At 39.9% G+C, this 18004-nt stretch overlaps 1 protein-coding gene across 1 annotated transcript in view; it reads right to left on the bottom strand.

The window, feature by feature from the left end:
• The window catches only part of vstm2a (V-set and transmembrane domain containing 2A), an 83550-nt gene that overhangs the window by 3405 nt on the left and 62141 nt on the right, over positions 1-18004 (bottom strand). The window contains exons 3-4 of the mRNA XM_027274468.1: positions 17314-17364; positions 13794-14130 (exon numbers count right to left, since the gene is read on the bottom strand). Of these exons, the coding sequence (XP_027130269.1) occupies positions 13794-14130; positions 17314-17364 (388 nt within the window). The remainder of the gene's footprint in view (positions 1-13793; positions 14131-17313; positions 17365-18004) is intronic.

An 18004-nucleotide genomic window follows, 5' to 3' on the forward strand; every position in this document is an offset into this window, starting at 1 on the left:
GTGAAACAAGGCAAGACTTGGGGAAATGGAAAATGAATGAAAATGAACGATTCACTAAATCATATTGACATTGACTAGATTCCAGGTTTTAGGAAGGAAATCATCCAGAGGGACACTTTGTTCCTCTTTGTTCCTCTCGGCCCCAGGTCTGGACTGTCTGTGCTGTGCTCGGGGGAGGATGAAGAGAGGAATGCGGGAGGCGGTGGGGGGGGTTTGACCCTTTATTCCTCCCCCACCACATCTCATTTGGCTTGAGGTGATCTAGAGAACAGGAGTGCCACAGAGGAGCAGCAATCACTCTGGGCCAAAACACCCTTCACACACAGAATAATTAATCAGCCTCCAGCTAGGAGTCAGAGCAAGACACAGACGCAGAGAGACATACAAATGTACATGGGAAAAAAAACCCCAAAACATGCACTAATTCACTAATATCAAGCTTTTTTCCAATAATCTGGTCGGCAACAGTGAAACCACAGTTTAAGACCTGCAATTTAATCTAAAAAACAAAACAAAAAACACCTGTTCTGAACATCTTGCACCATTTTGAGGCACAGTCGTGAGTCATATAGCTCCGTGTAACACGGTTGTAAAGCAAACCGGCTCTGTGTCTGTTTCAGACACCAAATTAGATTTGGATTTGCACAGGAAAGCTGTAGGAAATCATCACGACTGCTTCATTCCTGTGTCGTTTTCCACCACCGTTATTACTCCTTGTGTCATATATGTGCAAATTCAATTCACAAAGACCTAAATTAACCAAATAATGACGACAAACTGACAAGTCACGAAGGTTTTTCGATATGGGATCGTGGAGTAAAAATAACACCTGAGCAACATCAGCCAAGCTTTATCCTGTGGTGCACAACTAATCTGGTGAAAATGATAAAAAGTTACAGAGGAGGAACTGAGCGAGGAGCGGCTTCTTTTAAAAATCATTTCTAAATGTATTTGTGGAGATGTATCCACCAGATGTCTGACTCTGAGCAGTGACAATCAAGGTCATTGTTATTTACATCAAATATTTGGATGCTCTTTGCATCTGTGGAGCATTCTCTGTTCATTGTATCTCTATGTGTTAACGTCATTATAACACAGTGATGAAGTGGCACTGGGCTGATATTAAATTCATGTTCCTCTACATCAAACTGGCACTTCTTCACAGATTTGCATATATCTGAGCCCACTTCGGGTTTAGTGTTCTGTTCTTGAGTCATGTGTGTCAATGTGGAACAAAATCCTTCAGTGGTGCATTAACAGCACCGGTTTGGACCAAAGTATACAGTGTTGTTGTACTAGACAGGTGAAAACACATTGCCCACACAGCACATGCATTGTGTATCGCTCTGTTTTGAATAGTGTCGGCATTGAGCTATGTTGGTTCATTTGCTGTCTGGGTCACTGTGTTTGTAGATTGCATGAGGGAAGCTTTCATATGAACTGGAGGCAAACACGTCGCACTGCACCGCGCTGTTTGAGGACGAGAGCGGATTTCGGCAACTCATTTATTTACTAAACTGCAGATGAGCAAATGTTTGTTGTGTGTTTGTGTCCTTTTGCTAAATTTTCATATATTCTCTCTATTTTCACAAATATGAAGCAGTTCGGCTCAATACTGAGTTAATGTACACTGATAGCTGTGGGGAGAAATCCCACAGCTATTCTGCTAAATACCTGCACGGCTGGGCTGTGAGAGCAGCTCTCAGTAATGTCAGGTTAAATTGATGCAATATATGTAGCACTTTTAGCACTCCTTTTTTACTGCAATGTATGAAAGATAATGGAAGCCTTTTTATGACAATGGTATGACAATTACTATTGTCAACATAAAAACGACCAGAATCAAATACCCTGTGTATTAAAGCTTGATATATGACATGGAGCTCCACTGTTGTCCAAAAACTATTACTTTTGTTGTTGTTGTTGCTGCCTGGCTCTATATTTCTATTGGTTTACACATTGTGAGCTGTGGCTCTGTCCTGCTCACTAGAAACAAATCAGGGATTCAGTGTCTTGATCAAGGACAGTGTGACATGCAGACACGGTGACCAGCTGGACCTACACCTGCTCCAACTGCTGCCGAGCTCTGAATAGTGTAGGGTGAATGCCGGGCATGGATGTTGAGTAACATTACAAGTTGACGTCACAAAAAAAAAAAAAAAAAAAAAAACATGATATGAAACTGAAAAGAAAGATGCAGCTAAATACAGCAGCAACACAGTGAGACAGGGCTGAGATTGCTGGGTCATAATGACCTCCTTCTGGGTATAACTCAACATGATGGGTCCCTGCATGATGCACAGCTGTTCTGGGTCATTGGTTCTTTGGTGTCACTTCTGACATCTTCCAGATGTGCTTTTAAACTCTACTGAAGCAACTCTAAATAGTGTCGCACTGCCTCTAGAATCTGGTGATCAAGCCACACTTGTACAGAACAGCGGGGAGATTGTTATTCATACATTATTGATTTGCTGTTGTAGTGGTTTCTATTGCTTTAGTTGATATTTGGAAAGTCATTTTTCAGTTTGGGCGTCTGGGGGAACACAAACAGCCAGAAAAAAAAGTGCATGTAGATATCATTTTATAAGAGAAAGAATAAGTGGAGGAAGTGTAGCTGTAGCTGAGATGAAGACGTCAGTCGGCATTAATATGCACACACACACACGCACACACACACACACACACACTCTCTATTCTGGGTGTCTGTGCTATTCGTCCTCTAATGTTCTTCAGTTTCAGAAGAACGTGTCAACACGCAGGCAGACAAAAGCATGGCGACAGTTTAATGTGCTATAATCTCTGACCCCAAATCTTGTAATTCATCCTAATTCGTCAATCGTCATGTGAGTTTTAATTGTGTCAAGTTGCTCTGTTGTTTACCTCAAGGGTTTTATTTCATCCTTTTTTTCATTTTTATCAGTTAAGAAAACATACTTTTTAAACTTCTTTTAACTTCCAAAGCTTAAAGTTAAAGGGTTTTTATTTTTCAATATTTTGGTCTGACATGTTTCGATCTCGGGTGTCGGACTGCGAAAACACCAGGGACAACACTGAATACGTCCAGGACTTTATCTTTCTGTCCTGTCATTTACTGTAATAGATTGTTGTCAATAAACTAAATCAAATCCAGAGCCAATGTAATAGCAGAGATCTGAGAGCAAAACAAAGTCGCCACAATAAAGTACAAGGAGGGGAATAGTCAGCCAGATGCAGTCTGTCCAGAATATTTTTACTTCAACCTATTTCAGTTGTACCTGTTCTAGCCAAGAAATGTCCACATGAGACACTACACTGACCTCAGTACAGGTCAGTTTCCTCCTGAGATGATTTCATTTTACAGTGATCATCTTTAGAGGCTTAAAGAGGTTAAAAGTGCTCCACATTTCACAAGAAAAAGCAAAGATTTGAGAAAAGGCAAAAAAGTTAAACATCATTTTTGTATTATACTTCTTTATTTCTTTACTTTTAAATGGTTTTGCAACCCGTCATCTGGCAACGAATGGTTCCTACTCACAGTGGGAAGCACGGTTGGAGTGCACTCAAAATGTCAGTAATAATTTCTCATTGCAGAGGAAATTTGACCACATCAGCAACGAAGGTAAATGTGTTGGGTCAAAGGGATTGATGCTGAATTTTACTGTGCACCTATATTTTAACTTCCAAATGAGAGAGTGGTCAGTACAAAGTTATTATTAACACAAAGAATGAACTGCAGTGCCGTACCAACCACTGCTGGAGAAGAAAATATATAATATTGATTAGTTTGCTGTTGTTATGTTCACAGGTTTTCAACACAGGACATATATCTGGATTTGAATGGACAGAGTGTCAGTGTCCTCTCAACAGAAGAACAGTGTTGGTGGGACATTCTGAGTCTTAGCAAGGTCACACAAAGCTGATAGCACAAGATTTTTAAAAAAAGCTATTAATGGATTTGATCTCTCCGGTTGATACTTACTTATCTGAGGATGTTAACTCCAAGAATTGTGGGCCTGTTTTTTTAAGGCTGAATGTGACAAAATGTATTAAGCGTGCAAAATATCTGATGATAAATGTCGAATTTTTACAGAACTGAAGCAGATCACAGCAAATGACTGATCCTCTGCCTTTAAAACAGTTTGACCTCTGCCTGTAGCCTGTAGCTTCTCTCAAGAAGAGGTTTTCCCCTGTAGTGCCACTGAGCACCTTTTAAATCCCTGTTGCTCAGCGGGCGGTGCCAGGCTGCAACACCAGGTCCTTTTCACAAGTAAATAGCAGCCTATCGCTGCCCCTGCTCTGGAGTCTGTAAGTGAGAGACAACTGGTGTTTAGATTCTAGCAAAGTGACACCATTGAAAGTACCTATGTACCTATAAATGTGCAAATAGCTTTCACTAGATAAAGTTCTGATAGTGATTTAAGGGCATTTCTTTGCGTTGGACATCGGAGATAATCATATAACTGTAAATCTCTCTGAATCTAATCTATCAGTTTGATTCAATGATACAAACACCTAACTCTTTCACCCTGCTGTTCCTATTGCATCTGGTATCAGGTTGCTCCATTTGTTTTATCCCTGCCTCTGAAAAAAATGCATGTAAGATACAGCTAGTGGAGAAAAACTAGGTCTAAAGCTATTATCCTCATATATAAATCACATACCTTCATTCAGCTCGTTCTTTTTGTGTGAGCACTTTTTCACTTTGAAACTAACCTTGCCAGCCTGCATGCTAAAGGTAAAGCTACCTTCTGTAGTCTGTGCTATTTTTGGAAAACAACAAAGGAAGTTGGTTGTTTTTTGTGAACTACCGTGCATTTTAATTGCTGAGCAAAGAAAAAGAAAAATACAAAAGAGTCCAACAATGCAGCAATGCACACATACAATGTAGGCAGCGGTTTTATTTATCCATTGCTGTGGCTAAAAGTATCTCCACGCACTTTCCCGTCACAGTTTGCTTGACGAGATCATTACACGTATGTCCAAGCAAGTCACTGCGGATTAATTTACAGCTCGATTCTTACGAGGTCAGCTGGAGAGAAGAAGCTCGAAGCGAAAGGAATGCTGGGTGAAAAGGTTGTGAAAAGGTTTATATTCTGAGGGACTGCACCGACTTATTTCTAGGCATGAGTGTGAGTATATGTCTGAGGTAGTAGAGACGTTTCAGGCTTTCTCATTGCATGCTGGGATAGAATAGAGCCACAATGAATACTCTTCATTTTGTCCTACTTAACCTAACACAACACTCCGCATTTTGCCAAAATGTTTTTGGCTCTGCAAAATGGCGATGTGGAATATCAATTCCAGGCCAGCGAGGCAGTCAGGTTCAGTGAGGCAGGGAGGTGAATCACCACAGCACCTCCACAGGGAGCTCAAACTGGCTTAGTGCCAGTTCCATCTATTCCTGCTGATCCCTGACCAGCTGACTGGCTAGCTGACTGTCTCTTTGACTTGCTTGCTTACTTGCCTGGTGGCTCTGTTAAAAAACTCGCTGTCTGATTTGCTTGTTGACTGATACACTCTTTAACTGACAGCCGGGCTGCCTGAGCCACGGCTCGATTGTTGTTTTTTCTGACTTGTTAAATACAAACTGGATGTCATTACCTTGCAAGCTTCACTGTTCATCTGTGGACGGGGGTAAATGATATAACACAATGTTGTGTGTAATGCAAATGTGCCAAAATTACCTTTCACCACATTTGAAAAGATCACACCAGCAGTTTTGTGTGTTTTAGTCGACATTACTGGAACCATTCTCCAAACAAAATAGCCATAAGTGTGGATGAGAAACATGCAGATGATTATGACTTAATGTGGGAGCACCCCATGGGACACTTTTCTTCTTCTTTCAGTATCACTGCTTCCTGTCTCAAACAAAAACACTATGAATGTTTCATCTTCTGTCTATATTTTTACTTTTTACTTCAACTGCAATTCATTTCAGATAGAAATACTTTGCACACCACAGTTTGATGGTGTAGAGTTCATTTCCAAGTTTTTACAAGAGTTTTGCACGCAAAACATATGAAGAGCTTATTCAATACATACAATTTTTTAATATATCAAACTAACTTCAACAGTTAAACAGTACAAGTTGAGCTGAAATGATTACTTGATTAATTTATACATACTGTACACTAACAGAAAATTAAGGGAACTCTTTTGTATTATACTAAGCTATACTAACTTTTCATGGTTCCAACTTCTCAAATGTGTGTTTCAGACTGTTCGATGGAAAAAAAAATCAAAAACAATAAATAGAGTATAATATTGTTATAAATGTGTCTCTCTGTAAGTGTGACAATCAGAATTTTCAGCTATTTTCTAAAAAAATTACAAATCATGCAATCAATAGATTAATTGCTACATTAACAGTAACATGCTGTTTACACACTTTTGCATGAGTAATACTATGCATGATACTATACTAATACCAATTCTAATGTAATCTATAATCACACAACAGTCACAGGGATCCTCAAGTTACTTTTGATACTTACTTTTTATAGTGCACTCATTGAAATACTTGGAAAATTAAAATTGCAACCCTGGAGTGTTATTGTTGGATATAACAAGTTTCAGTTTTAGGCTGCAAATCAAAGTCAAATAAGTTACCTTATACTGGAGAAAGCCATGTGATTCACTGAGATTCATTCATTGAGAGACATGGGGCACCATTTTAAAAGCCCATGGAAGCTTTATCTTAAATTATTAAATTATACTTTTCTTTTTAGCTTTTAGTTCTCAGTTCATCTAAAGCCACATTTTCACATATTTTATAACAGCTGGATGTTGCTTTAAAACTGTAATCTAACTATTATACACACATTATTTATAGTAAATCTTACTTTTTTTTCTGCATTTCACAGAGAGCGTTTGTAGTGAAGCTGCTTGTTGAGTACAGCTAAAACTCACCAGCATGCCTACACACCTTTGTAACACAGGTACTGTCCATAATCTGTGCATGTGGAAATATTATTTTTAAACAAAAGAGATCTGAGAATGGATCCCTGAGGAACTCCACTAACTATATAAATACACTTGTCTTCATACTTCAACATTAATTGGTTGCTAATTTGAGAGCATCGCAGACATTAATTAGTAATAAGCTGTGCAGGCGCCTCAGGAGCCTCTGGTCTAAGACCAGCAGACTGAGGAACAGCTTCTTCCCCAGAGCTGTGTCTCTATTGAACTCCACCCCACGCTAACCCCCGCCCTCCTATATTTGCACTACTGTCTGTATTTTGCTGTATCATTTGTAAATACTGTAAAAATCTGTACAACACACTGTATAACACATTCTGTACAATACATCTGTTGCACTTGGTATACTTGTTGCACTTTTTTGCACTACTTGTACATAACAACACTGTATATACTGTAAAAATTCATACATTACATATATATATATACATTAATACTCTGCATATACTCACTTCATATTCTACTGCTTGTTTGCACTGGTTAGATGCTAACTGCATTTCATTACCCTGTACTTGTATGTCTGTAATGACAATAAAGTTGAATCTAATCTAATCTAATCTAATCTAATCTGTACTCAAATTATCAGAGACCCCTGGGACCTTTGTTGCTCCTGATAATTTTTACTACTTGGTTCCTGTTAGCACATAGATCTGAAATAGTCTAGCACACAAAAAGGTTTATTGCTTGTTTGTAAAAAGGGCATAGTGTGATAAAACACTGGTATAAATCTAAAATATCTACTCCACGCTGGTGTACAAAATTTCAGTGATGTTCCTGTGTTTTTTTGAGCACTCACATACGTACACACACCCATAAGACAAAAGTGTGAGTGAGGAAGAACACCGTTAAGGTGTTGAATGAACCTGAACTAACATACTGACATTGCGTGTGACTGCTTGTGCTGCATGAATGCAACCATGGACAGCAGTCTTGCTGTTGCTAACCACCTACTGGAGCGATGACTCATTGGTTCCTTTGACATATGCAGTTGAGGCAGTAAAAAAAAAAAAAAAAAAAAAAAAAAAGGATGGTGGTTCTTAAAAACAAGGTCAGTGATTTTTCGTTTGGATGAATGCTTATGCAATCAAGCTGAGTCCATATTTGTTTTATTTTGAACCAGGCTGGTCTCAAGGGGTGGGGGTGCGGGGGCAAGTCTGGCTTAGGTGACATTTTTTTTTTTTCTTTTGCATGCAGCTCTAGTCACCTCTGAGCTTTGAGAGAACAACACTGCCAGGACCGATGGAGGCCAAGCTGTGATCTAATAACAGATGACACACTGGTGGGGAGTAGCTGTGAACAAACCACTCTGCTGCTGCTACTGCAGCCGCTCCGCCAGCCACAGTCATATTCCCCCCATCTGGAAAGTGCCTCATTGTTTACAGATGCAGCAATGCGGAAAAGGAAAATATCTGCACTCTCCCAGGTTTAATTTCATCTCAGCCCATTTACCTATTGTTGCTCATCTCCCGCCAACCTGAGCAGGGCAGTAATAGAACTCTGTCGCCCTCAGCCGTAACACCTCTCTGCTCGGAGAAGGTGGCTAAGGCTGCCTGAGCAGCCACGGAGAGGCATTTATCAGTGTCAGACACACCGCACAGAGGACTCACTGCAACACAGTTGTCAGCATAATTTGGCTGCCTCATAATCTCCGACTCTGCAGCCCCGGGGATTATTCAACTTTTTACCTCTATTCAATGGCAAGTAATATCTTTCTGTGTTTGCTTCAGGGTGCAGAGGGCTATCTGAGCCCAGAGCAGGGCCGACTTTGTGTTTGAACTGTCTGACCAGGTAGGAAATGATTGACATTTATAGACGGGGAGGAGCAGTACAATTATAACATGGTTAGATAGTCTGAGAATTGAAAATAACGCAAAGACTTAATGAGAGAAAATTCAAACTGAGCCACCTAAGGGGGGAAATTAGGCTGCTAAACTGCTTAGAGACCTATACTGTTGTTCTACAAGCTGAACACCGTGAAGATACAAGATTTCTTCTATCAGCATGAGTATGCTGACGTGTAAAAAGAAATGAGGAAAAGTGCAGTGTGCAAAATGTTCTTACAGACTTTAAGTCAACCCCATGTACAACAAAAGAATGCCTCATTGCTAAAAATATGTATGTTTTCTATTTATCATGAAAATGCAGCCGTCTGTGTTTTACTTACTTACTAGTGAGACCGTTCTGAGCAGAAAAATGACAGCACTGATCATTTTTTCAAACATAGAGGGTCCCTTGTGGTTGGAGAGGTGGTCATGGTGGCTGTACGGCTGTGCAGTGTCTGACTGTTTGTATCCCATCTCCAACGACCAGTCAATGTTTTTTTTTTTTTTTTATCATAACCACAACCAAGCAGATTTTAACCAAGCAGTTTAGGTTCCTAAACTGGAATAACTGATAACCATATGGTTATGGTCATATGGCTTTGGTTTTCAAGGGTAATGACAAGCAATCTGTGTTCTCATGTAGGTGTGAGATCTTGGCTTGGTAAGAGTCTTACATATTCGTGTAAGCATAACAGAGAAAGTAATAACAGAAGGTTAACACCAGGTTGAAAAACCACTGTTGCACTTGTAAACACACCCAGCTGTGATATTATGGCATACAGTCCACACCCTGGGGTCCACTTACACATAACTGCAGCAAGAAGAGAAGTTAAAGAGCTAAAGCAAAAACAAGATTTTCAACTGTTGTTTAGTTCCTCTTCAATCATTAAAGATTGCTTCAGTTGCCCACATGATATTAAAGTTCTATAACCTGGCATCGCCCTTGGAACCTCTTAGTTCATTTTTGATTTCAAAGGCGTGTTTGGTCACAGACCAAAATGCCTCTAGACGCAATTGGATACACTATAAACCGGTTACTGTGAAAGTCACAGTACTGGCAGCTGTTGACAAGTAACTTACTGTAGATAAATCACAGTAACTTACTGGTTGCTGTTGACAAGTAACTCTAGAGTACATTATTTGGTTACTGTAATTTTCTACAGTAAGTCTATAATTATTGTAGTTTTTGAATACACAGTATACTGATGTGAAATGGTTAATAGTAATTTTCTGGGCACAAACACAGTAAATTACTGTGGTTTCCACACCTGAAATTTACAGTGTAGAGCTTCAACCAATAGCAGCAACATAACGTGATCTCGAACCAATCAGATCAGATGTGCGAGTGACACATAAAAGTTAGGCTGGTGATTGGTCCATTCATTTTCAAGCAGGAAAAAACGGAAGCCTGCACAAACTTTAGTTAAATGTGTTTCTGAAAACGTTTGTGGTGAAAAATTAGTAATGCAGTAACAGAATATTCATCGAAGATTCATCTGGAACTGGTGATGCTACGCTGTCAATCATATAAACTCCGCCCTATATTAAAGGAACAGCTTTGACTGGTTGAACCAGATCCAGGAAGGTTGAACAGCGAATGGAAGATCATGGATTTTGATGAAGACTTTTTTAAACTCAAATTGCTTGTGTTTGTAGGAATATCAAACTAAAACCATGATGTTAACTTTTCAAGATTTCACAAACATGTTTCACCTTTCAAAACTATACATTTGGTACACTTATCATTTTACAAGTTAGTAAGATAAACTTGAATTGGTTGACAGCGTAAAGTAAGTACAGATGTGTTGAGAAGTGCTGTAATTACAGCCACAGATGTGGTGTTAATATAAAACAATTTATTATATTCACATTATGAGCTTACAGAATGATTTTAAGTGAAATATTTGATGCTTTAATGGAGACTGAGTGCTGTATTGTGCAGCTTGGTCGCTCATTCTTTGAAGAGGTGGATTTTGTTCTGAGTTGTCAGGGAAATCCTCTGGGAGCACAGCTGACCTCAACAATGATGAAAGGGTTAAATCATCATCCACTAGCTTGGTCTGCACGTTTTCCATTTCTTGCAAAGGCTGATGATGTTTGCCCTCACCAAGACAACTCAATAGGTATTACACTGCACACATCTTTCAAAGGACTTCAGCCTTACTGCTGCTTGATAAAGGACAAAGGTAATATTGATATTCTTTGCAATCTGCTGAGTGTAATTACAGACTGAGTATTAGAATCCCATGATAGAGACATACTGCAGTAAATCTCATGAATCACATTTGTTCAAGTTCAATAAAAATAATAATAACTTAAAGCCAGTATGTGTAGCATTTCTTATGTGATCATAGCATCTGTTAAATTATTCAAATGGCATTTCTGTGTGTAGGAAAAATGAGACAATATTCTCAGTGTTCCTGGGTCATATTGATAGACTACTTAAGAGCCCAAATGAGGATTTTTTTTTAGCCACTGCAAATTTTTAATTAAATGAGGATGATAATTAAGGAGCAGTGAAAGTAAATCATTGTGGAAAATAATCTAAAAAGATGCTACTGATTTGGACTAGCCTACCCAGGCATTGAGTTCCAGATCTGGGGAGCCTGCAGCAAAAAGACCCTCTGTAATAAGGTGACTTTTAAGAAGCACCAGAGGAGGCCTGCCTGAGGATTTCCACAGCTGGGAACGAGGGATGGAAAATATCTGAAACACAGTCTGGCCATGTAGACCCTTAAACATCAGTAGTGGAGTCTTAAAATCAATTTTAAAACTCAAAGACAACCAGTAAAGAGATGCATGAAAGGGTGGAATGTGTTCTCACCTACTAGAATTAGTTAAGAGCCGGTTACGCTGGAGGCAGGCAACTAATGTGTAGCTGATCTCTGAATAAAGGGAATTACAACACAGGATGGAATAAAACCACAGACTTCTTCAGTATCTGCGGTGAGTGAAAAAAACACTTCATCTCGGCTATGATCCCCAGCTGAAGGGAACAAGACTCCATCACCCAGTCACTCAGTAATCAGTGGTTATTATTATTACTGTCATTATAGTGGATAGTTCCTCTAAACAGCATGCAGTTGCGAGTACTTTGAGAAATGAAGCAGAGTTCAGTATAGGGAGTTCAGATTTTGATTCACTGACTTGTCACAGTGACACAGTGACATTCCACTCCAAGGCCTGCTGCTTGGTTCTTCCCGCTGGGCTCAGCAAACATATGCACCCATTATCACCTCTGCGATTATGTAATTGGGGCTGGTGCATGGACCTGGTGGATGCTTGTTGAAATTTTAAACGTTGTGATCTGTGGCTGCAGTTGCTTGTTAAAAATTGGCCTTGTGGTCTCTGGTACCTGTGACTCACTGTCACTTAGGAGACAAGTTATGTGCTTCACATTACAATGGCAACATCCAAATGTGATTAATATTTACCATGTTATGCAGTAGTAGTAGTAGTTATAACAGATAAGGTCAGAATATACAGTAAAAATGTTCCAATGCTCTAGGTCAGGGGTCTGCAACCTATGGCTCGCAGACAGGGGAGAAACCCGGATTCAGTGGCAGTACATTGTACCAGGAAGATGGTGAGCGGCTTCCTGCTATAAAGCCCTCATTCAGAACCAGTCACAGCCGCACTCAGGGTCAGAAAATGATCCGCTAGTAATATGCAGTCTTGAAAACTACTTTGTCTGTTTAAAAATTCCTTTTAACTCATTGTGAATAGTTTCTGAACTGTCCGTGCTGTTTTAGTCCATGCTGGACGGAGCCTTGGCCGGGCATCTCCCTCTGTGGCCAGCCTTCGAAACGTGTACCAAACGTTTAATGTCTTTACGCTCGTTGCAAAATGTCACAATTAAAATCAGTAGGAGAGTAGCAGTTGTGTTTCCTGTTATTTTGTTGTCTACATCCACAGCGGTTGCTATGGGGATCGGTGCATGATCGGGACCATGCAGCACCAGAAGTCGCAATAATGTTAAGAAGTATTTTATTTATTATTGGTTAGCTTCAGTATAACAGCGTTATTAAAAAGAATACATTCAGAGACTTATTATATTTAAAAATTGTTGGTCTTACTTAAAAATGCACACATTTATTTGTATTCAGTGTTAAAAAATATTATATGGCTCTCACGGAAATACATTTTAAAATATGTGGCTTTCATGGCTCTCTCAGCCAAAAAGGTTCCCGACCCTTGCTCTAGGTGCTTGTCGATAATTTCTGGTCCGATGAAGGCTGTGCCCTAAATGTACGTACGAATTCTGCAACAAGTCTGCTTGAGGCTTATGGATTTGGGCAGCCCTCAGCAGACTTTTCGGTAATGTGCTCATTAAGTCAGCGAGTCTACAGGGTTGTGTCAAGGACATTTGGATCAAGACGAGGAAACAACAAGCTCCTTTAGCCTTCTTTTTCAACATTAACCTTACTTTGTGTCGCGGCAGACACATCCACAGTGTCCGCTACAGTGTCAACTCCTGCAAGGATGGCAGCATGGCTTGTGAAAGCATAGGCAGGGATTGCTGTGTGGATCGTGCAGCCATTATCAGTGTACTATGGAGAGAGAGTAGTGTACTTGTAGAAGAAAAGATTTTCAAAATGTCAGCAGAAAGGAAGATGGGACTACCTGTTTTGTGAATAGGCAAATAGTCAACAATGGTGCATTCCTGCTACTTCAGTCAGATTCTCCAAATTCTGGCTGTCCATTGCTTGTACTCATTTTCTGCAACACCTGCATTATGTCTTTATAGTTCGGTGAAACCAGATACTCACCACAAAGAGGGGGTCTGAAAGCGCCATTTTACACTTGACTCTGTTTATTTATTTATTTATTTTTTGGAATCTCAGCTAAACAACCTTTTTTAACCAAAGTAGGTGACCCACGAATACGTCAAACACACCTGGAAGGTTATAGACCAGACTTTATGCCGGAAGTCAAAACTCTGGCTACATGAGTGTTTTTTTGTGTGTTCCACAGTGCCCTCATTATATAACCCTTTCCCAGGGGCCTTACCTGAGCCGGGGTTGTGTTTAGCTGTATTGGAGGATGTGTGAGAGGTGGAGGTGGAGGCCACTCTCTGGTCTGAATTCATGTTATCCTGGCCCAGGGATGAGCTGGACTTTCTCGGCTTCTTGTCTGTCAGATGCAGCGGGGAGCTTTTCTTGGGAGGTGGCAGTGGTCGCCGTGGCCTGGCCGTGACGTTGACCTTCAGCCAGGCTTGGGCTTTGTACTCCACAATCTCTCCATAGTTAGCCCGTGTCACCCGGCACTCATACAGTCCTTCGTCACTCTTGCTTACTCTGGAGATCTGCAGCTTGTGTGAGATGTCGTTGCCCTGGACTTTCACTGTCTGTTGGAGTAATTAAAAGAGATAACAGTGTCATAACAGTGGATGGTATGATGGAATACAGGTTTCATGACACATCATGCTACATTATTCTACATGATCACTGCACGTTCAGAATTGGGTCCATAAACAGAAGTGGCGAGGATAATTACAGGCAGAAAGTAGCTTGCTATGAACACAGATACAGCCTTGGCTCGGCAGGTCAGGGTTTAAATCTTAACTGTGTAACTCATCTTTGTGCCATAAGCATATCTTCTTCAATACCGTGGTAAACCTTGACAGCTCTTTTATAGGCCAGTATCTTTTGTTTACTGGCTTTAACAGAAAATTATGTAAGCAGTGTCTTTACATGGCTTTGAATAAAATATTCTGTCAGAGTACACGTTTATATAGCAATTTCAATATGGAACGTCAAATGAGAAATTGGTTCTACATAAAATAGCTAAATGGAATGTTTTGGGGAGACATTAGGGTACTTAATCACAGAAGCACTCTTGTAAATCCAATATTACCATAAAGCAGTCCTGCTCATTGATTTGTAATGTTGCTTGCAGAAGTATTTAACACTATTGAGATTGACTTGCCTTTGCAGCCAGCCTCAGATGGCTATTCAAGGAACTGCAGATTCTGGCACTCGAACCTTGGCTTCACTTACATCATTTTGGCAGACACATGTCATCTTGAGGTTAGACTATTTTGTGGCACAATTATTACAGTATTGCTCTGAATTAGACTAAATGACTGAGGTGGATGTTTCTGCATTGATAGAGGTCGTCAATGTGAATGTATAAATGTAAACATTTATTAACAGTATCCAGCATAATGTGACATATGGAGTACATCTTTGACAGTATTTTTTTTTCTTTTGGTAGAGAATTAAGAAGCAGCATAGAAAACTGCAATCTCCAACTCAGTACATGTGTGCATGCATTAATAAGGAATAAAGAGCTGGTCCATGGTGGCCTGTTGTCTCTGTTATTCAGGACAGCTCATTTGGACATGCTGGTGGGACCGATGGACATATTTAGTATTACATGGCAGATCTTTGTGGATTATGCAGAACCTGTCTCCTTATGTTTATACACAATGATGTCTTTTTCTTTTCTTTTTTTCCCTTTCATTTCATTGTTGGTTTGTTTTTAACAAATCATTTTAAAGAGAAACACAAGATACTTTACATCTGAATTATGTTCACTGGCAATGTTTTCCTCCAGTCCACAGGTTTCATGGTTTCTATGAGTCACTGTTGACTTTTTCACTATGTGCAAATATGTTTATTATGATTTTTTTCTTTTTTTTACAAAAAAAAAAACAAAACCCTGACCTGGGTTTGACAAGTTAGTAGTTTCTCTAGGTTCAGTTGTGACTGGGCTGCATATGCGAGTAGAATGAGTACACTAGAGAACTGTAATGGCATGTGTTCTGGGACAATACCTCATGAAAATCCCTACCACTCCAAACTTCTCTTACAAATACACAATACATTCAGAGTACCATCCCTGCAGACCTCAGTGCTTTATTTAAAGAATGTTCATACCTGATAAGGTGCTTGCAAACTGTGTGTACTGTGTTCTTAACAGAAAATTACAGCTTCATACCACCTGGATCTTGACGTCCCATTATTCTAAGTGGTAATAATGGCACTGTACCATGTCAGACAGGACAAGACACATGTTCCTAGATCTATGCTGTTCCTTTAGTGCAGGGGTGTCCAAACTTTTTTAAGATTTGACAATGTGAAGATCTCCAGGGGCTAATACTAACATTTAAATAAACAATAAAAGCTACATACAAATGCACTGTTCTCTAACAATTTTATTTTCATTGTCACAATTAACTTTTTTTTTTTTTTTAAATGGCAATGTCGCTAAATCTAAACCATTAAGACGTGAAAAAATCTAAAAAACAATTCTGCCTTTCCTTTACATCTGAAGTCAGATAACAAAGAAAAAATGCAAAAGTCTGTTCATATTTAACTTTAAAACATATCACTCGTGTTCTTCTATTTCACAAGAATATTCTACAGGTGCAACACCAGCAGTTATGTCCTTTTCAAATAATGCCAAATTTACCAGCCATAGCATGCATTCACACAGGATCAGGGATTGCAGCAACTCGTAGCAGGGTTGTCTGGTGGTGGGGGGGTGAGGAGAGCATAACGTGCTGTGAAACAATCAGGAAATAACTTTTTATTTCTCTGATTAACAGCTTTATCGATGCCGTCACTCGCTCACTGTTATTGTTACTCTATGTCTCTCTCTCGCTCTCTCTCTCTCTCTCTAATGATTGGACACAATTCAAATTAAACTTCTTTGTGTCATAGACTCTGCTTCAGAGACATTTCAGGCTGTCTGTGGAGGTTTGACCGATCTCAGTGTTTTGATTGCAATTTACGCTGCAAAATAATGACACAAAGAAGTTTAATTTGATTTGTGTCCGATGATTCGAGAGAGAGAGAGAGAGAGAGAGAGAGAGAGAGAGAGACATAGAGTAACAACATGCCCATAGCAACACACCTCAGCTCCCCTCACCCCCCCACCACCGGACAACCCTGCTACGAGTTGCCACATCCCTGATCCTGTGTGAATGCACGCTTACAGTATCTGACAATCCTAGCAGGCCATTTTAATATATTATAAAAACGAAGCTAATACACGGCCGCATGAAATCTGACCGCGGGCCGTGATTGGCCCCCGGGCCAGACATTAGTCATGCCTGCTTTAGTGAGTACAATGTCATCATAACCCAAAGAAATGATGACCCAATTTGTAATAAACTAAAATGGACCTTCAAAAGACATCTATGGGTTATCTTGATCCTGGACCTGTCACTTTACATTACATGATGTGACATTTAGATTACATGACTCTTTGAGAACTCTAGTGAGGTCATTTGGAGGAAGGCTGCATGCTGCGCTGGGCACAGAAAGCACATACGGAGTGGCAGGGGAAAAAAAAGGGGTGGAACGGTTGCTGGGACATGAGCGCAGGAAAGGAACTGCTCTGACAGTAATAATACACTGCCACTGATTTCACTGATTAGCTCCTTTCTCTGGTTGAAGGTGTATTATTCGGGGAAATCAGCCGCTGTTGTGTTTGCTTGGAATGAAACGTTGCCAACTTGGGTCGCGATTGAACGGCGTTCGAGAAGCACTGGGCTACATACATGACGTGCTCTCCAACTTACACTTATTTTTGTCCCCTCGTCATCAGGATCAGGCTCTGGTATCATCTCCATCTGGGAACACAGAAAGCAACAGAAAGAGAGAGGAAGCATTAGCAGAAGTGATAGCAGCATGCTGAGTACTGTGTGGCTCTCAAAGAGTCACTGAGGACACATTCAAAGATGTTTTTTTTTTGTTTTTTTTATGCAAGTCTAGTCTCAAACTCCCCCAAAACCGGCTATGAAATTACAAAAAAAAAAAAGGCACCATCTATCTGCTGATGGTCATAAATCATTCATTCCAGCACCGGCACACAATTTGCAGACTGCATTGCTACTATTCTGCCTTTTAAAAATGAATGCACAAATATATCACTTTTGCAACTGTTCTTGATTTTATTTTTAGATTCTTTTGAGTGCTTTTGCAGAGAAATTAAAAAAGCAGCTTCCAGACGTTACGGCGAATCAAGGGGACAAACCGGTTCAGACCAGGATACTATGTGACAAACTAACAGCTTCCTGAGACAAATTGTGCCTCAAAAACCTCCATCGGTCTCCGCAGTAAAAGTATTATTACCCATGAAAACTTATGACGAATAATAAATGTCAGAAGGCCTGAAATAGCTTTTCAGTAAAAGAAAAAAAAGAAAAAAAAATTTCAAAATGGAAAAAAAAATACTGAACAGCAGAGTAGCTCTGGGGCTCAAGAAATGTG

This window comes from Larimichthys crocea, chromosome XXIII, assembly GCF_000972845.2.
Source record: "Larimichthys crocea isolate SSNF chromosome XXIII, L_crocea_2.0, whole genome shotgun sequence".
Classification (NCBI taxonomy): domain Eukaryota; kingdom Metazoa; phylum Chordata; class Actinopteri; family Sciaenidae; genus Larimichthys; species Larimichthys crocea.